The following is a 21113-nucleotide window of genomic DNA, read 5'->3' as shown; positions in this document are numbered from 1 at the left end:
AGGGAAAGAAAGAAATAAAACATCCCCCAAACATCTGTGCCTCACTCAAATTGTCTCTCTTAGAAGACAGATCTACTTAAGGGACTTGCCTTGGGATATAGGTTGTAAGTGCACACAACCCTCTCTAAATATGGATTTTATTTAAACAGGGAGCATCACACATCATTTGTGAGCTGCTGAAGACAGTGCAGTGCAGACTGAGCACATAAATAGCATCAAAGTACCTGCAAATAATCAAATACATACACTGAAACAAAGCTTGGGGCTGAACTTATTCCCTTGAAGCCAGAGATTTCAGGCAAATAAAATTCTGCTTCTGAGGAGGTTTTAACAAGCCTTCCAAGAAGCCACAGAAGTCTCTACTTAAAACAGGACTGAAAAATTGACTGGCTCTTTCTCCATTGTAAATGTTTATCCCTCCAAGCTGAAATTAACACATGGCTTGGAATTTTAAACCGCACAGGAAGATCAAGATATTGCAAACCCTTCAACACTCCTAATGATCTTAATTTCTCTATCTCTACCTTACTTTTGTTCAAAAGGTTATTTTTTAAATAATTTTCATTCTGGACTCTTGTAAAAATTCTGTAGTGCTTTACTGGTTACCTTCTCCTTAAACAAACTGATTTCCTTTGTTTTTCATGCCTAGGTTCAATGATTATTAAACAAGTTACATGGCTTGTTCTGCCTCCTGGCTTTTAGAAGTATAAAAGATAAAAGAAAGAGACTCTAGATAATCAAACTTGTTGCTTGTCAAGGGAAGCTTGAGGTGATATAAAGTAGATCTGGGGTTTTGTTATTATTTATAATGTAGCTTTGCATACATTATAAATGCCTCAGTTTGGATGCAGGGGTGGTTGCTCTCTAAGCTTCCACTAGGAAAAGTCTCTGACAGAGAAAGGAATCAAAATTTTGCAGGTGTACAACTGACCTGTGGAGGGGCCAAAACTCAGGGTTAGGCACTTTTAGTCTCTCAATTGAGAAGCATAATCACTTTCTACAATTAGGGGAAAACTGACATTTCTAGCCGAAATTTAGCCCACAAAAAGCCTTCTATGTTTCCTCTGCAGGGATTCCTCTTTATTCTCCAATTTACTTACTTTTGGCACCTATCTGCATCCTGCCTGAATTGCGTGGAAGACCTGTGGTGAGCTGAGGACAGAATTTGAAGAAGTTTCTTGTTACAGCACGTCCCATTTGTTCCTTTGCTGACGCCAGGAGATGTGACAGCACAAAACTCCTTGGAATTGGTTTAGTGCTGACATTGCCTTATTGTAGCTGAATTTAGTTGCTACCACCTTTTGCAGCTGCCCTGTCGAGACCTTGGGCTAAAAGGCCTGAAGTCCTCAAGAACTAAGCTCCATTTAAAGCTGTTACAGTGATTAAAAAAGCCCCATCTATTTTGTCATCAATGCAATAAAGAACTGAGGTATTAGGGGGAAAATAAGGAAAATATTTGGGGAATGGCATGGGTGAATTGGGGAAATACAGAAAATTTAATTATTTTCACTAGAATTTGATGTTAATAATAATTTTGTTGGAAGCATGAACACTGAATCATCACTAAATAATGGAAGGGGTAAGAGCTCAGGAAGATGCACATGCAAAGTTGGTATTTTGAGACAGAATATTCAGATTGATGCGGAGCAGCTGCCAGGAAAATGCTGTTGCAAAAAGAGGGTCATAGACTTGACCCTCTTGTTCCCATCTACCCTCTATAGGTTTTCACTTTGCTCCTTCTGCTTGCTCTGCCCCATGGCCCCTCTGGTCTAACCTGGATTTGTGACCCTTCACAGCAACCCAGACCCATTTGGATATGGTACATGGAAATTAAGGATAAAGCTGTAGAAAAGCTCTCTTGGGACAGCATTCTAGACCTTACAGAGCTAAAAATGTGCTTCTGATATATCCCTTTTGTGATCTGACCAGTGAGGGAATGCAATTATGTTTTTGTAATTATACTTTAAGAGACTGCTTATATACATACTTAAGGTCTAATTTTAACAACTTGCAGAGTTTCTAAGGGAATTTTAACACAGTAAACCAAGTGGCATGATCAAGAGATAGCACAATTAAGCCTGTATTAACCCACATCACCTAAATGTACTTAAAGAAAAAATGGACCATGCATAAAAGCAGAAAATAAACTGCTTAAGCAGCCTGTGGGTTACAGTGAACAGAGCTGCTACTGCCAGAAATGCTTCTGACTTTGCCACATCCCGGGTACTGTGTGTTCCACACCAAAATCAAAATCCACCTTGCAGTACAAAGGCAGCAGCTCTGGGCCCTAGGGAAGCATGCTGCAAAGCAAGAAACCTCTGCAGAGAAAGAACTTCCCTGATCCTGGACAGTTTATTTTTTGTGGACTGTCCTCAGGTGATTTCTAACTGCTGTGCTGATGAACAGGCTGAAAGGCAACACCTTTGATCAGAGAGACAGGAGAAAAGAAGGCAACTCAACAAGGACGCTCCAAGTCACTGATCCAAAAATCCAAAATAATGAACTACAACAGCAACAAATTGAACGGACATAAAATGCAGGTTCCAGGGCTGAATTGGGTGGATTCACCTCTGTCTGCCTACTGCATAGTTAGACAGCCCCCCAGAGCACTGGGAAATGTAGTGACTGGGGTCAGGAAATAGCCTGTTCTCACATTTTTATGCCTCCCACTACAGCTGATCTGTGATTTAAGGAGAAAACATACACCCTCTACAGTGAAAAACATTGCAATAACACAGCCCACCAGGAGGATGCCTACTTAGAACAATGTGAACTTGTCTGTGGTTTCAGGAAGACAGAACTGGAAGTATTTTGGGGACATGGTGTGGGATGGGAGGGCGTGGGAGGAAGCTTACTGAACACATGCATGTTTTCTGTACAAAGCCTCCTGATGGAAGCTGCATGGAGCACAAGCACAGAAATTGCAGCATCTAGTCTCTCTCTTCACTGGCACACATTGCTCCTAAAAATTTCACACCCAACCAAATGCCAGGGAAGAGTCTAGATTCTTCACAACTTTCAGATAAATGGAGCCATGTCAAATGAGAAGCAAATGGCAGAACAGTGCAGTGATGACAAAGGCTCTGATCCAACAGCCAGGGCACACTGCCGTGCTCAGGCAGGGCCTCAAAGGCTTTAATAAGTCTCCACAGAAGGAGAGCAGCCCTTTTGTATCACATCAACTGCGACACCACGATCTAATTCAGTGTTCAGCTCCACACCCCCATCATGTTGGCAATAATACAGAGTTGGTGAGACAACTTGTAAAGGAGTAAAAAAAAAAAAAAAAAGAAAAGCCGTGTTTTCAACCTCTCTAATGTTAGCTTTTTATGCATCTAACATCAAAGCCTTTTTTCACTTCTATTTAATCAAAATTAATCACTAAGATTACTATAGTAATTTACGTTGGAGATTATTGAAATGAGTGTTTTATTAAAATCTGGTTTTATTAATAAAACACATTCTGGCTAAGGAATCATGTGAGCCTGCTATTAGAGACTATTAACTTGGAACTGGGAGTTAATCATAACAGTCATGCTGCCAGGTTCTTTGACAGAAACACACACTGGGTTTGTTTCTACTTTTACTTTTACAGGGATATCCAAGACAATTAGTCACCCCGGCACAGAGCAAATCCTGCAAATCAGGGAGAGGAAACAAAGGTGCATGTGGCATTCACATTCTCTGAAAAATCCATTCGCCCAGGATTTTTCCCCTGGGAAGCTGAAAAGCCTCAGAGAAAAAGGAAAACAATAAAATCTCATTTGCTTCTCCTGTGTTTTGCTGCTTTGGAATGTGGGTTGGACATTGTTCATCCAACAAGGTTGCTTGGTTTCATGTGAATTGCTTTACACTTAATGACAAATCACTGTCCAGCTGTGTTGGACTCTGGAAGGAATCACGAGTTTTTCATGAGTATCTTGTTAAGCCTTCTGTAAGTATCCTTTCTCCATTCTTTAGTGTAGTTTTAGTATAGCATAATTAATATAATATAATATAATATAATATAATCTGGAAAAATCCCTTCACCAGGATTTCTTCTCCTGGGAAGCTGTGAAGCCTCAGAGAAAAAGGAAAACAATATTATCTCATTTGCTCCTTCTGTGTTTTGCTGCTTTGGAATGTGGTTTGGACATTGTTTACCAACAGGTGGTTGTTTGATTGGACCCATGTGAATTGTTTTAACTTAATGACCAATCACTGTCCAGCTGTGTCAGACTCTGGAAGGAGTCACAAGTTTTTCATGAATATTTTGTTAAGCCTTCTGTAAGTATCCTTTCTCTATTCTTTAGTATAGCATTATATAATATAATTCATATCATGTCATGTCATAATAAATTAGCCTTCTAAAAACATGGAGTCAGATTCATCTTTCATCCCCACAACAGTGGACCCCGAAAATACCACACAGAATCAGATTCATGATTCCTCCCTTCATCTGGGAACCCCACAAACACAATAGGTGCACAAAACCCAGCAGCTTCAAAGGAAAGACAAGCAGAGGGAGACTCACCAGCCTGGTTGGTGGTGATGCTGACAGCAGCAAACTGCCTGGACAGGGTGCTCAGGTCGGAGACGCCGTTGAGCGCGTCGATCTCGAAGGTGTAGTTGGTGTGTGCCAGCAGGTCCACCACGGTGACGGTGGTGTTGGTGAGGCCGCTCTGGCGCGGCAGGAAGCGCACGTTGTCGCTGCAGGGCTCGCACAGCCGGCCGCCCCCGGAGCACTTCTTGCAGACGATGTTGAAGGTGACGTCCTTCCTGCCCCCCGTGTCCAGGGGCCAGCTCCAGTCCAGGATGACGGAGGTCTCGTTGATGTTGGAGATGACGTTTCTCGGGGCGGATGGTGGTCCTGGGAAAGGGAAAGCAGGGAGTGAGATTTTCTCCCTAAGGGTGCTCCAAAATGGGAGTAACGAGGGTGCAGAAATATAAAAGTAAAAAAAACATTAATAACCAAACTCTTCTCGTTATTTCCTGTGGAGACTCCTGCAATATTTCACTAGATTACAGACCTAGGCTAACAAGAACCATGTTTTCTTATAAATAGAGAGTTCCCTCAGGGTGCAGTTCAGGATTGAGGGCTGACTAGTGGTAGCAATAAAAAAATCCTACTTCTCCTTCTCTAGTCTGACAGGGTACAAGAAGGAGAAAATGAAATCAGAAAAGACACAAACCCAGCCCACCAATTTCCAGCAGCCTGTCCAACACTCAAGAAGACACGAGAGGGAGTGGATGGCTGACTGCAGTGGGACATGAGAGGAAGCAAGCAGGCGAGCTGTTGTGGAGGGACAGATGGAGCAGCAAGAATGACAGCCCCGAGCAGAATGAGCTACTCACTGGTGCAAGCCATGGATGGAGGGTCTTTCTCAGAGCGAAAGTAATTCTTTTCACACCTGCAGTTCAGAGATGCATCTTCGTAGGTGGAGCTGTGAGGGGGGCATTTGGCACACTTCACATTGCCAGCAGAGGCTTTGTAGAACCCAGCTCGACAGGCTGCAAAGTAACAGGGATAGAATTTTAAATTCCATGGGCATCTTGATTCTAACATGTGACTAGTGCCCTGGAACCTACCCATATGGGGATCACAGTTTGCAGACATTTATGGTCTAAAATTACAGATTTTTCTCATAATCAGAGCTGACAGAAATAAAACGTCTTGGTAGAATGGAGTTCATGCATCAGCCTGGATTTGCATTTAATTTTCCCTGGAAAACAAAACTATCTATTGAACCACTAAGAAGAAACATTTTCTACGCTTCATTTTGAGAACTTCACTCCTTTTCCTTCTCTTCTGCTTAACTTACCAAAACATTGGCCCTACCCTGCATAAGAAACTAACTTTATCCTCCCTCTGCTGCTAACATTTTCTTACAAGGACACACTGATTGTAAACTACGTCTCTTCAGCTCATCAGGTCAGGAGCAAGCAAGTCAAAACCAAGAAAATAACCTGAACAGAGAAAGATCTTTTCCATTTTTGAATGATTGCTATCAGGAACTTGCATGACCTGTATAAGAAAGATTTTTTTGGGTTAGCAAAGTCTTTAGACGGGCAGCCTGAGGTGGGAAAAAGCTCTGAAAGATATTCCAGCAGCTTTTCAAGTGATGGAGGAGGGAGGAATTATTATTGTCTATCACCAAAACCTAAATAAACACCTGGGCAAGGCAGATTTGTTGGTTAGCTCCTGATGCTGAACACCTGAATGAAAAGCTCTGGTGAATGCTGAGAGAACAACTACACTGCTCTTCTCTGAAACATCTCAAAAAGAGACAGCCTCCTCCACCAAGGGACAGCAGGAGGAGCACGAAGGGTTTCACAGGGAAGTGCCAATCTCAGCCACCCTCCAGCTCTTCCCAGCCCTGGCAAAGGGAAGTGCTTGGCTGCAGCTGCTCCTTCCAACTTCCAGGCTGCAGCAAAGCAGCTGCCAAAGGCAGCTCCTGCTCCAAGTTCTCTCCTGCAAGCCCTGAGGAAACATCCCAGAGTCTGAGCCTCTGAGTCAAGGCCCCAGCAGACAATCTGTTACAGCAGAATTGTAAGAATTGCTAAGGAAAAGCAGAACTGCTACAAGTGACCTTGTGTGAGCAGTGTGGACCTGCCCGACCTGTCCAGCTGGCACTTTTGGTGTTCCCCTCTCCTCAAAGGCTGCCAGGGGGTTTGGGGATTCCCATTTAATTGGAGGAAATAAAGGAAACCTAAGTCCTTCTTACACCCCTCCACTAGGAAGAAATGCAGCAGGAAACAATTGGGTTTGGGTTCTTTTCTTTGTGCAGCTGTCATTTTTGCAGCCTTTCACGACTCAAATGCCATTCCCTCCCATGTGCTGCCCATGAGGCACCTCAAGCAAGCCCCTCGGGCTGACAGAGGAACCTCCAGTGACTTTACTGCTCCTGTTCCCAGCCCTGAGACAGCAAGCCAGGCAGAAAAGAGGCCAATCCCCTTCTTACCAGCAATAATAACTAAGCAAACACAATAAGGAATAAATATCACACTTCAGCTCCCTCATTAATTCAGACAACTTCCACCAAAACTTACCATGGAAACTTGCTACCAGATATTAAACTCCAATGGTTTTGCTTAACCAGCCTGAAGGGACACTTTTACCTTTATGAGATAGTGATGTATTTATGATTCTATACAACAGAATCTTTTAATAAATATATTTGCTAGTTTAATGCAATGACAAAAAAGAAAGACCCTACAATCAGTATTTTAATAAAAGCAATTAATTTAACACAAGTAAGCAAGCTTGCATTAGAAGAGACAGATTCAAAAGGGTGAAGAAGAGAAACTGCTCCATTAATCAATGTCTCTTTCATCCCTGAGGTGAAAACTCATGGACCTCATTTAAGAAAAAGTGGTGATGGTCAGTAGGGGGGTGAGCCAGTCAGATTCCTGCTATCCCAATGTGCCCTAGCAAGGGCATCCCAATCTCATGTCTTCCCCTCAGGCTGTCTTGCACTTTCTGCCTTTGTCTGTCAGACCAATTTCAGATTACTCACAACTGCAGCCCAAAGGAGAAAAAAAAAAAGCATTTACACTTGAAACTGAAGCTCAGAACTGGAGGTGCCAATGAAAAATATTGTCAATGTACTTCCTGTAATTATTCCTTTTCTAATAATTTTTTTAAAAAATTCTGATATACGAGAAAAAATAAAGTTGTTACTTCAAAAGGCATTAATTTCTCTGTCAGACAAATTGGATTACATGTACTGATAAAAGAAGCTTTGGCTTTTTGAGGCAAGTACCATGGCTTTGGTTTCATTAGGTTGAAAAAAATCATAGGAATTAGCATAGGAAGTCTTCACAAAATCTCTAATTTTAGCATGGAAACCAGCTGTGAACAGCAGTTGCTTTTACTCAACAACTTCTTGCAAAAACAAAGCATTTTTTCTTTCCTTCTCAATGGGGAACAATGCAGGAGGAAGTAGATGCAATGGGCCAGGAAGAAAAAACTGTTAGCACACTAAAAGTGAGTCAAGGAAACTTTGGGAGCTTCTACATATGTGATATAAACTGTAGAGCAAGGTTGGCTGGTTTTGCTTTATTAGGAAGATCTCCTCAAGCCTGGTGTCTCTGGTGACTCCTGTGGTAACTCCCATCTGCAGCATTCTAAAACTGCATTTATTCTGATTTCAGTCTCTTTTGTTTGGCTGTGATGCCAGGATGACTTTATTGAGTCACCTGTTAGTCAGAATTTCAGGACTCTGGCTGTCCTTGTTACTGTGTGAAAATGAACTTCCTTAAGCTCTAACTGATGAGTCTGTCTCAGAGACAGAGAGCAGAGAAAGTTAATTCAGTGAGAGGAAAACAAATGCATGCAACAGTCTGTGGTAGCTACTGATTAAAGGAATGTGGTTGTCTTTTCTGCAGCAAAGTGAATTTTGCCTCAGCCTGACTAATCTGCTTGGGATGAAAACATGCTCCTAATTAAGGGTTAAATTATTAATTTAAACTGGAATTAATTTTAAATTAAAACATAAATCTGTTGGCAAATAGAAGCATTTTAGCATTCAGGTCCTGCAGCCCCCTGCACACAGAGCAATCTCAGCAATTCCCAGCTGTAAACACCAAGGAACAAGTGGAGCCTGCACTGGGGATGTCCCAGCCCCAGCACTCCAGGCTTGACAGGGCCCATCTCCTGCACAAGGTCAGGGAAACTTCATTTAGAAACTGCCTGGCACTGCCCAGCCCGGCAGGAGCTCTGTTTTTTGTGCTTTTTAGGCAGGGCTGGAGCATCACAACAGGCTGGAAGTGGATTACACATCCATGGCATGGCTGACCAGCACCCACCCATTGATTGTTTCCTCTCTTTGTTCCTCTGCTCCTCATTAAGACAGCCCGGGGTGAAATGTCACTGAGGCTTTAAGGCACAGCATTTACCAAGAAGAGAATTCAGTCACAAACCTGTGCAGCTCACAGATAACACATCCTCAGAGTGTGCACTAACGAGACAAATCAGAGCAACTCAGGACAAACCTCCTGTGCCAGGACAGGGAAGCATTCCCCATGAAGTGGCCACTCTTAGAGGGGCTTTGCAAACTATTCCCACTGTCCCCTGAGCAGCAGCAGGTGAGTTAATTGAACTAATTAGTATTTTATTTCTCATATCAGGGCCCATTCTTCACTTCCAGGATTTTGAGAAAGTCCTCCAGTCCCTGCAGGGACATAGATTTGCTTGTGTTTTAACAGGTACAAAGTCCTGAAGCTGGACCTGGTCATCACAGAATGACCTTTGGCTGGGCAGGTGTGTTGGGAAGGGAATCACAGAATCAATTAGGCTGGAAAAGACCTCTGAGACCATCAAGTCCAATTTATCACCTCCCACGACCATGTCAATGAGACCGTGGCACTGGGCTGTGTCCAGTCTTTCCTTAAAATGCTACTGGCTCACCTCAATGTCCACACACAGCCCTGCATCTTTGAACTGTTCTCCAGTTCCTTTTGAAAGTGTTTACACAGCTTTTCCCCCTTTTTTTTTCCACTATGGTGCCCCATTCACCAGCAGATTTTATAAAGTAGATTTCCTTCAAAATCCCTCAGAGCAACGAAACCACCTTCAGCAGCTCTGGTTGTTTATCACTATTTGAAAAGCCATAAATTCTACAGCATTCCACATGTCTGTAGCATCCTCTCTCTCTCCTGAGCCTCTCTGTAACTTCTTGAACACCAACTCAGCCCAAAAAGGCTTCTAAAAATTAGACTGTATTTTTGATTCATATTTCCACTGAACTTCAGGCACACTTTTTGTCATCAGACCTGAATAAAAAGACACCACTTAAGTGAGCAGCCCTCAAAACTAAAGGCTATTGCTGTACATGCAGAGCAGGCTTTCTCTGTGATGGGCTGTGCTACTGGCACTTGAGGGAAGAGAAAAATAAGATTGAAAAAGGCTCTAATGAGGGATAAAAGCTCTTCTTGTGACTGGACCCCATCACCAGTACCCTAAGAATATCCCCAGAAAGAGGAAAGGATATTGACTTTCTCTCCTTGCCTGTAGGATTCTATTCTGTCTGTTGAAGAAATTAAAATTCACAAATGATCTTACTATGTGTATTCTTGCATCATCCATGAGATATGCATGGAGCAAGTATTCAGTGCAATGCGACACTGAAATGTCTCTAGGAAAACACTCCTCAGAATGAGCACTTCTCATTTTTTACACCTGAAAGCTGCTGCTAGCACAAAAAAAAAAAAAATCAGTAGCATTTAATCTTCCTCATGAGCAAATTTCTGCCTTTTTCCTCCCCTCTTCATATTTTATAGTGATCTGTGACCTTAACATATTTTAATCAGATGCTTCTTAAATTGGCTTTACTCCCAGGTCAAGCCATTGAGCAGAAACAATTCCTGTTCCTTTGTTTAATAACTGTTACTGGCAGACATATTAATTATATGTACATAAGAGATAGCGCTGTCCCGAGGGAACAACACTGCACCTTTCAACCACAAAAAACCCAAAGTCTGTAATAGCTGCACGTTGTGCCTTGCAGGGCTTCTGTGTCTCTTTTTGTGCAGTGCATCTCAGCCAGGATTGCTGCCAGCAGCTTTGTTTAAAGTGCAATGTCAAATATTGCAGACCTAAAACAGACCTAAAACCTCTTTACAGCAAAGAGATTCCCACTTCTGGGCATGCAAGCACCTGGTTTCAAAATGTGTCAGGCATTGTGTCTTCTCTGCAGTCAGTTTTTGGGGAAAGAAATCTTAGTGGATCACTTAAACCTTTAAAACAGGCATCACTTAAACAGGTATTCCTTAAAGAGGAATTTAATAAACCCATGCTTATAAATTGCCATATAAATTGTTACACCCTCCCACCTACAGCTCAAATACTATTTCAAAAACCTGGAAATATAGGGTTAGAGATATGTGTTAATTTATTTTTTAACAAAGATAGTTATGTTAATCATCATTGTACTGCCCTTCATGCAGACCATCAAATATTTGGGGTTTTTTTGCAAATTATTGGTTGCAATGCATTCTGCTCCACTTTAGGTAGTTGATATGAAGTACAAAAATTCATCTTACCTTCAATTTACCTTCAAATTTGTTACTTTTTTCACCAAATCAATGTCCCCTTGGTTTTTATTACATGACAGGAAGACCAGCTGCTCTTGATGTGTCCTCTCAAAGGCATTCCTCATCTTACAAAGATCTATCATGAGCTTATCTTCTCTGTGATGAACAAACACAAACTTTTCCATCAGCTTTTGCAGGAATATCTTCTGATCCTTTGATCATACCTATCTCTGTTTCTACACTGTCATTTACACAGTGGAAAATGTTCTTATTTTTCCCATGACATCTCTGATGAAACCAATTGATTTATATATTGGACCACAGATTATATCTTGCTCTCTAACACATTTGGGCCTTTGCTTTGTTTTGGGTTTTGGTTTTTATTTTGAGTAACCCATGGAAAATCCCTGTGCATCTCCCAGGCAATGCACAGATCCCAAGTAAGAACAGTTAATTCAGACATATAAAGATATAAATTTTCTCTCAGGGATGGAGGGAAGATGATGATGCATTTACTGAGGCTGAATATTCTTTTGCAACTTCCCACCTCTGTTAGCACATTCAGGAATCTTTTGCTGTCCCTGGGAGAAAATTAATGCAGAACAGGCTCCAAACCCAGTGTCACCTTCTAATCAAAATGCTGCCTGGTGGCCTGTGTGATGTTTCAGAGAGCCCAGCCCAGCTCCCTGATGACACAGGTCCACTACTGCAATTTGCATGAATTAGTACTTTTGTTAGGAGTCTCAGCAGAGCTGTCAAATTAATTGGAAAAGAAATTTAACAAACGCCTTTTCCCTCAGAGATTTGCTCTCAGGTCAGGGTTGAGGCACATTGCTCGAGCAGTGTGGGGGAAGCTTGTGTTCTTCACACCCTTGCTGAACTTATTTTGTTGGTAAAAAAGAGAGGACTTTGGTTTCTTGAGCTGTTAACTCATTACCTGTCACAAGCAGCCCACTGACATAAAAAAGACAATCTATTTCTAATGCCGCTTTTGGCTGGGGTAGGATTAATTTTTTTTTTTTTTTCATAGCAGCTGCTATGGGGCTGTGTTTTGCATTTGTGCTGAAAATAGTGTTGACAATTCAACCAAGTTTTTATTTTTTACTGCTGAACAGCACTCACACAGGGTCAAGGTCTTCTCTGAGCGGGCTGGGGGTGCACAAGGATTTGGGAGGGGACACATCTGGGACAGCTGACCCAGTTTGGCCGAAGGGATGTTCCATCCCACCTTGCCTGGGGATGGCTGAACACCTGCCTACTGATGGAGAGTGGGGAATCAGTTCCTTGTTTTGTTTTCCTTGTGCATGGCTTTAGTTTTCCCTACCAAACTGTCTTTCTCTCAACTCACAAGTTTCCTCATTTTACTCCTTTGATTCCCTGCCACATCCCATGAGGGGAGAGGGAGTGAGTGGCTTAGTTGTCAGCTGGGCTTAAACATGACAATTTCACAACACTAAATATACCAGATGCTGATAAAATAAAAATAGAATGGCTTAGTTAATGGCCAGTGATTAGAATGTCTGTACATTCATTTCCCACAAATTCTCATACCTCAAAGCTAGTTCTTTTTCCCAATTTTACTGCATTTTTGAATTCAACCACTGGAGGCAAGGCATGGTCAGAGGCACATAACGTTTAGGAAGGAAACACTTTGCTATCCTCCCTTCCAAAACACAACCAACCAACCAAAAAAACCCAAATCAAAACCACAGTTCACATTTTTAAGCACTCACGTGAACAGTGGCTGAAAAGCTGAAATTGAAGCTGAAATTGTGTGTCTGTGCCTTGTTCAGTGCTACTTTCACCGCCAACCACTGACTTATTACTTCTTGAATTCACTGAGAGCTGGTGCTGGGAAAGGGAAGCTCTTTAGAAGAGAAATGCTGCTGCAATGGCAAGCACTTAAACCTATAGGGAAAAAATCCCTAAGGTTTAACACACTATCATTAAATCTGGGATATAATTTAGGGTATCAAAAAATGGCTGTAATTTGCAGCAGTGTATAGGAAACAGCCATTGCTTTGCTAGTGATGCTGTTAATATCACTTAATGGCTGCACCTATATTTTAGCCACACTTTTAAAGCAAAATCCCACTTCTCCCCCTCTTGTCATATGATTCACAGCATAAAGTTTGTCCAGACCACACAAATACATCTATTCCAGGTATACTGGAAGAGGTTCTCCCTGCTACAGGAAGTCTGTAGGACCTGATAGAGATTTTCTGAAGTGAAACTTAGATGCTTAGATCGTCATGGTATGAGCACAAAGTCCTTAATTCCCACTGCTGAATGCTCCTATTTGGCCACATTCCTTGCTAATGTAGACTTAAGCCATGAGTGCCAGCCTTCAAATATCTCTGTGCTGTCAGAATCTGGCAAAAGGAGGATGATTTTATCTAAAGCCATTAAACATATAAACACATATTGTCATGTGAAGAGAGGTTTCAGTGATTTCTAAAGAAAAGCTTTAAACAGAAGACCCAAAACATTACAGCTTCATCATTGTCAGAACATCCTCTTCTCTTTGTGTTCCTTTTTCATCGACTGTATTTTCATCCTTCCAGCAGAAAGCCTGAAAATTAAACAGTTCCAGTCCCTGGGGACATCTGTGAGCTGACAATCTTCTCACAGCTGAAAAGAAAGGCTTTTGCAAAAAACTATCTGAACACTCAAGTGCATTTCTGCATTGTGTGCCTTAGCTTTTGCCTCTTCTTCCTTGGTATTTTTCCTTTTAAAAATAAATTTCTTAATTACCTAACATGCATTTTGTGTGCATGTGTTAAAAAAGTCTGAGTTTGCAGGGTAAGCAATTACCTGCTGAATAAAAATCCAATTAAATGTAAATTTTTTTTAAAAAATCACAGTTCAGCATTTTCATTCCCTTGCCTGCTACCTGTGTGAATCCAAGGGGGGCAGAATCTCAGCTGTTTAGAAAACAAAGAATCTGATGTATTGCATTTTACAGGGTATTTGCTACAGAATGAAATCCTTCCTTACAATCAGCAACAGAAACAAGAACTCAATATTCTCCAACAGCATTCACTTCTCAATGCAGGAAATTTATCAGAAGGGACAGGAAACTAAGTTTGCATTGTTCTGCTCAGTGCTTTTTCTAACAAATAATACTGTGTGCTGATATCCAATGCCACGTGTTCAATTAACAGTTTGCAATTCCACTGGACTTTATGGGGAAAAGAACCACAAAACAGAATTACAATGCCTTCTATGACTCTGCATTGTTTTATAAGAAAGGTTTTACTATATAGACACCATGCCATTTTCTGAGTGAAGGAACAATATTGCAAACACCATGGATTTAACTACAACATTGGTTTTCTATTAATTTTTTTCCCACTTCTTACTTTAACAGTCAAAAGCAGAAACCAAGGAGGCTGAAAGGACATCCAAAACCCTCAAAAGATGGAAGCATTTAGGGAATCCACCATGAGATTTGACATTCTGTATCTATCAGGACCAACCGACGCAGAATAGGGTGGGGTTTTTTTCCTACTAGGAATATTCTCAACTACTCCCATTAGAATTCTTTGGAGTTTACTAAGAGATAATGGGGAAGTCAAATTTCATCTGGTTACTTTGCTTAGCAAAGCTCTGATCACAGGTCTGTTTCCAAAAGATCTATTTTACTTTTTCTGAACAAATCTCAGGACAATAAAAAAGGCTTTCTCTTTTGTAGGCTAAGTTTCAAGAAGAAGAAAGATTCCAGCAAAAAGAATGCTGTAAACATTAAACTGGTACAAATGGTACAAAATAGCACATAAACCCAAACAATTTTAAGCAATCAAGTCAAGAAAATCTGTTCTTGAAAACTAAAGTTGTAACAGAAATAATTACCTTCTTATTGATGTAACTTTGACTGGGACAACTAGTTTCCAGCATACTTGCCATTGAGACCTTTTTTTCACTAAATACTACATTTGAAAAGCCAATATAGAGAGCAGAATTGGAAAAAGGTTTGTCCTTGACTAAGCAGTTACACATTTCACATTCACTGCTAACCGGGTGCATTTCTGAGAGCCCAGGGCTGATGGATCAATCTCTACACCTGACACAAAAGCTTTGCAGACTGGTGAGATCCCACATAAGCTTTCCAGCCACAAATGAAGCTCCCAGCCTTGTGCTGGGACAAAATGTGTACCACAGGCAGGCAAGGATTCAGCTTGGGATAACCCTGGACTAGAAGATAACCCTAGAAGAAGTTCCTTAAACTGGGTTTTTCTGCAAAGCCATGATTCAGCAGATCATGAGCCCTCATTTCCCCACCACACTCACAGAAAAAGGGTACATGTCAGCTGTGAGCATCCCATGGAAAGTTTTTCTTCTATAAAAGGCTCTGTGCTTCAGACAGGAATCCAGTTAAAGTGTAATAGTAATAATGTCCATGTAAGTCACTAAAGCATTTCTACTTTTTTTTTCCCTTCCTCCTCTCCTTGCTGCCTGTCCTGTGTGTCAGATTAGGAATATACAACAAGTGATTATGATAGGCAAGTGTAACTGTATTTTGAAGGTGCTGTCAAAATGCATTAGCAAAATGTCCCATTATAGCCTAAGCAATCTGAAATGATCTCCCACTAACACAAATGCCATCAGTGCTGTGTTCTGCTGCCCTGACATCACAAAGTGAGGCTGTGACAGCTTCTCACAGTTACAAACCTGGCCCTGCAGATCCAGCAGCTCACATCAAGCCCTCACAACCCCACCTGGTGCCAAGGACATGGCACACGCAGCCCTTCGCTTCGTCTTCTCCCCCCTTATAAATTAATTTATAATTATAAAATATAAATTAATTTATAATTATAAATTATAATCTGTGTAGTGACCCTCCTTCAGCACTGCTTTATAAATCCTGAATACCCTGTCTGGGCATGGCCAGCAGTGCAAGGGCCAGGGAGCTTCCCCCAGCACCATCACCATTATCTCTGCTGCTCTGTGCCCCTTGGGACAGGAATTCTGAGCTGCTGCATTCAGGCCCAGCTGGGAACTGGGACACTTATTTGCACTTTCTAACTGTTCCCTAACAAGGAAAACTTTCCTCCTGCATTAGGATTTGCTCTTAAAGAACATTTTGCTCTTTTTCCACTTCTTCTCTTGGCTGCAGTGAAGACTGGGTTAAAAGTGTGTGCAGCAAGCATTTGGAAGAGGCAAGCAGCAAGCAGGCTTGTTATTCTTGATGAATAATGTAACTTAAGAGCTGTAATGCTCACAATTGATTTAACAGCTGCCAACAGCCCCAGTTTAGAAAAGAGTGAGGCAATGCTTGTAAATTTGCCTTGAATCAGATTAGTCCTCCCTGTTACCCGGCAAGTGGGAAATATTTCTGCCCCGCTTGCTTGGTGGCACCTTCCTCGTGCTTTATCTGTTGGGCATTTTTTAATGACAATAAGTAGAGTCATCTTTCTTCTCACACTATATATAACTTTGTAAACCTTCCATCAGAACTCTTTGCATGTAACATGAGCTGCACCCAAAAATCCAGCCAAGTCTTTACAAAGTGAATATTTTATAGATAGTTTTCCCTACTACATTTTCATAGCACAAAATACAAACAATTTGGCCTTTCTCTAGTTCTAAGAGGATTTTACTAAGACAAAATGAGAAGTTCAACAGTTGTTCAAAACTCTAGTTTTAGTGTAAATTTAGTATCTTGCAGTACAGGGGAGAAAGAAAGAAGATTTTCAGGGAGATTGAAAGAAGTTAATAAGAAAATAGCAGAACTTTATTGTTTCGGTCAATCCCTGACATGAACTGAAATGTTTTGTTCTCTAAATCTCTTTTGACTTTATGGCATTTCACAAACATGAAGTTTATCTAATTTCCAAATATTTGTTCTAGTATCACACTGACATTGGAATGAGTGATCTTTTTAGAAATAGCACTAAAGCATTTCTACTTTTTTTTTCCCTTCCTCCTCTCCTTGCTGCCTGTCCTGTGTGTCAGATTAGGAATATACAACAAGTGATTATGATAGGCAAGTGTAACTGTATTTTGAAGGTGCTGTCAAAATGCATTAGCAAAATGTCCCATTATAGCCTAAGCAATCTGAAATGATCTCCCACTAACACAAATGCCATCAGTGCTGTGTTCTGCTGCCCTGACATCACAAAGTGAGGCTGTGACAGCTTCTCACAGTTACAAACCTGGCCCTGCAGATCCAGCAGCTCACATCAAGCCCTCACAACCCCACCTGGTGCCAAGGACATGGCACACGCAGCCCTTCGCTTCGTCTTCTCCCCCCTTATAAATTAATTTATAATTATAAAATATAAATTAATTTATAATTATAAATTATAATCTGTGCAGTGACCCTCCTTCAGCACTGCTTTATAAATCCTGAATACCCTGTCTGGGCATGGCCAGCAGTGCAAGGGCCAGGGAGCTTCCCCCAGCACCATCACCATTATCTCTGCTGCTCTGTGCCCCTTGGGACAGGAATTCTGAGCTGCTGTATTCAGGCCCAGCTGGGAACTGGGACACTTATTTGCATTTTCTAACTGTTCCCTAACAAGGAAAAGTTTCCTCCTGCATTAGGATTTGCTCTTAAAGAACATTTTGCTCTTTTTCCACTTCTTCTCTTGGCTGCAGTGAAGACTGGGTTAAAAGTGTGTGCAGCAAGCATTTGGAAGAGGCAAGCAGCAAGCAGGCTTGTTATTCTTGATGAATAATGTAACTTAAGAGCTGTAATGCTCACAATTGATTTAACAGCTGCCAACAGCCCCAGTTTAGAAAAGAGTGAGGCAATGCTTGTAAATTTGCCTTGAATCAGATTAGTCCTCCCTGTTACCCGGCAAGTGGGAAATATTTCTGCCCTGCTTGCTTGGTGGCACCTTCCTTGTGCTTTATCTGTTGGGCATTTTTTAATGACAATAAGTAGAGTCATCTTTCTTCTCACACTATATATAACTTTGTAAACCTTCCATCAGAACTCTTTGCATGTAACATGAGCTGCACCCAAAAATCCAGCCAAGTCTTTACAAAGTGAATATTTTATAGATAGTTTTCCCTACTACATTTTCATAGCACAAAATACAAACAATTTGGCCTTTCTCTAGTTCTAAGAGGATTTTACTAAGACAAAATGAGAAGTTCAACAGTTGTTCAAAACTCTAGTTTTAGTGTAAATTTAGTATCTTGCAGTACAGGGGAGAAAGAAAGAAGATTTTCAGGGAGATTGAAAGAAGTTAATAAGAAAATAACAGAACTTTATTGTTTCGGTCAATCCCTGACATGAACTGAAATGTTTTGTTCTCTAAATCTCTTTTGACTTTATGGCATTTCACAAACATGAAGTTTATCTAATTTCCAAATATTTGTTCTAGTATCACACTGACATTGGAATATGAGTGATCTTTTTAGAAATAGCAGTGCAGGTAATAAACATTAATGATTTCACGAAGAGTAAAAAATTATGGATGGCTCATCAGTCAACACTCTTCCAGCTCTGTCTCAATAGCCCATACCTGAGAGAAGAATCCTCCAATATTTAGTTATTGATTAACACCACCTGAGAGGCACAGTAAATTCTAAACTCAGTGGATGATTACAGGCATGAAGGAGGAGTAATTCCCAGATGTACAGAGGGACACGTGGAGCACTTCCTCTGCACCCTCCAGTTCTCTCACTCTGAATCTCTGAATCTGCAGGGGGCAAAATAATTATATAAATTCACCTTTCACATTAAGCTGCTTGGCAGCCAGGCGCAGAAATTCTAGACTTGTGGCTTTTAGGATGATTAATACCTGTCAGTCTCTGTATACCTGCAGTGTTGCCAGCCCTGAAAAGAAAGTTGGTTTTACAGACATTACTTCTTAAAGAAATGAAACTGCTGTCAGCATTTCTTTCAACCCTCTTGAAAATATCAGGTTTTTAGATTGCATTATAAAATCCTATATTGGCACATAACACTGAAAATCTCTCCCTGCCCCCTGCACTCTCCAAAGCCTCCAGGAAGATATGGATATTTTTTACCTCATTCTTATCACAGTAATTTCTGCATCTTTTACATTTATGGCACAACAAAATCAGAATAGGCGTTAGAGCTCATCTAGTAATAAAGAACAATGTTCTATTTAAAAAACCCCCAAACTTCTTTCTATTAACAAAACCTCCTTTCTTCTAAAACTCCTGGCTTACAAAGGGAACACCTCACAAGGTTTAGGCAATGATTCCAAGCCTCTGCACCTGCATCACAAAACCTCCAAAGCAGCAGAGACAGGAAAATAAATCTCTCAGAAATTAGGAGTGCTTATCCATGGTGGATTCTTCATGTATAGCTAATAACCAACCATTTTAAGGAAGCTGTAATGGCAGCAATCACCAAATAAACCAAACCCATTTTCCCCTTGCATCTAAAACATGTGAGAAAGGATGCAGGGGAGCTCCCTCTCCATTTTTTTTTCTACCATTTGACTTTTTCAGATGTTTTTACAGAGAAATTTCTCTGAAAAAAGGCCTACACCAGAAACTCACGGCCCTTCCAAGGGCTACTTTTGATTAGGTAATTTCTGCCCCAGAAAAGTTTTGTACAATCAAAACAATTTGAAACTAAAGCCTGTAAACAAACACCAAATTGAATTAACTACAGGACCATCAAGAGAGGGAAGAAAATATTTAAGGATATAAAGAAAACAGTAGAAAACAATCATGAAACAACAATAGGAGGAGAGTCTAAAAATTAATTAGCATTTTGTCATGTAATTCCTTTTCTTTTCAAATAAGTCTACTACCCCAACATTCATTTGCACTAAGATGCCACAGTCCAAGTAAAAAGTAGAAGCTGTGTGCAATACCTAAGTGATGTCCCTCCCAATATAGAGGAAAAAATGACTATGTTATTTTCACAGCCAAACATTCCAGCCTACTAAAATAACTCCGTTTCATAAGTGCTCCTGAAACAGTTCCAACTCAGGCAGGAGCAGAGTTGGCCTGGATGAGCAGTTCAGAATCCATGTGATTATTCAGTCCTCATTTTTGCTAAATTTAATATTGGCTCTTTGGGGATGGACTCCCAGAGGTGAGGCAGAAAAGGGCCACTTAAACCCTGCCAAGTTCAGTGGGGAAAAACTTGGACTGACAGCCTGGTTATCTAATTGTTAGCAGCAGGCAGCAGCAGTTTTAAGTAGCAAATTAATATGTTTGGGGGTTATGCAAAACAAGAATAATTTACTACAAATTGGTATCAGGAGCAGTTCTAATCAGCCACGATCTGAAAATCCTGAATTCCCATTAAAATAAATTGGAACTGCATTTGCTTCTACGTAGCCTGCTTTTGACTGCAGGAATTTTGAGTGGTGAAAAGAGATTAGTAGGGGCTTGGCTTTATCTGTAGACTTTATCTATCTAATTATATATTTGAGACTGGTAAAATTAGTATACAGAATAATGGAAAAAGTTATTAAAAAGTTGCTGAACAGGCCATTTTTCTTGCCCACATATGGAAAACAGGATTCAAATCTGACTCCAAGAGATCCTCAGCTACTGAAGCAGTGACTAAGTCAGGGGAAAAGCGAACAGAAAATATAAAAGAATAAGTGGGGGAAATAAAATCTACTCTGGAACATTTAAGGGGTTGTTTCCAGGGATGAAAGAGAGCATGATCAGATTATAAATGAGAAAAAAGTAACCAGGCAGCATGAGAAAAGCAGTTAAAGTTGATCTTGCCTCTGGGGAGAGAGTGGGAGTCTCCTCCAGATCCCCCCTGCCCACTCCAGCAGTTCTGCAGTAAGGTCCTTCCTTAAAGGCCACCTCAAGGGCCAGGAGCTTCTTGGAAGGGCCTTTAAAACCCATAAAAAAGTCTTTTGAATTATTAAATACTCACAAATAGAAAAGCAGACCACAGACAACAAGCACCTGGGATTCTTCACTGTCAGAAAGAGAACACAGGACTAGAGAACCACTTGTCCCCATCCTACCCCTGGCAGGATCTCCCATCTGTAGGAGTCCCTACATTTCATAGAATTACACCAATATAACTAGACGAGGTCTATTTTTATCTTTCAGCAAAAAAATCTCTGTGCACTGATATTTTTCTTAGCTATACCTTCACAATTTAATCTGAAACTCTGTATTTTTGTAGTTGGCAATAA

At 40.9% G+C, this 21113-nt stretch overlaps 1 protein-coding gene across 1 annotated transcript in view; it reads right to left on the bottom strand.

Annotated features, from left to right (window-relative positions):
• EPHA3 (EPH receptor A3) overlaps positions 1 to 21113 on the bottom strand; it is a 185730-nt gene that overhangs the window by 63886 nt on the left and 100731 nt on the right. The window contains exons 5-6 of the mRNA XM_031058110.1: positions 5335 to 5490; positions 4514 to 4849 (exon numbers count right to left, since the gene is read on the bottom strand). Coding sequence (XP_030913970.1) covers positions 4514 to 4849; positions 5335 to 5490 — 492 coding nt within the window. The remainder of the gene's footprint in view (positions 1 to 4513; positions 4850 to 5334; positions 5491 to 21113) is intronic.

This window comes from Geospiza fortis, unplaced genomic scaffold (genome assembly GCF_000277835.1).
Source record: "Geospiza fortis unplaced genomic scaffold, GeoFor_1.0 scaffold72, whole genome shotgun sequence".
Lineage (NCBI taxonomy): Eukaryota > Metazoa > Chordata > Aves > Passeriformes > Thraupidae > Geospiza > Geospiza fortis.
This window is presented reverse-complemented; position numbering and strand designations above follow the sequence as displayed.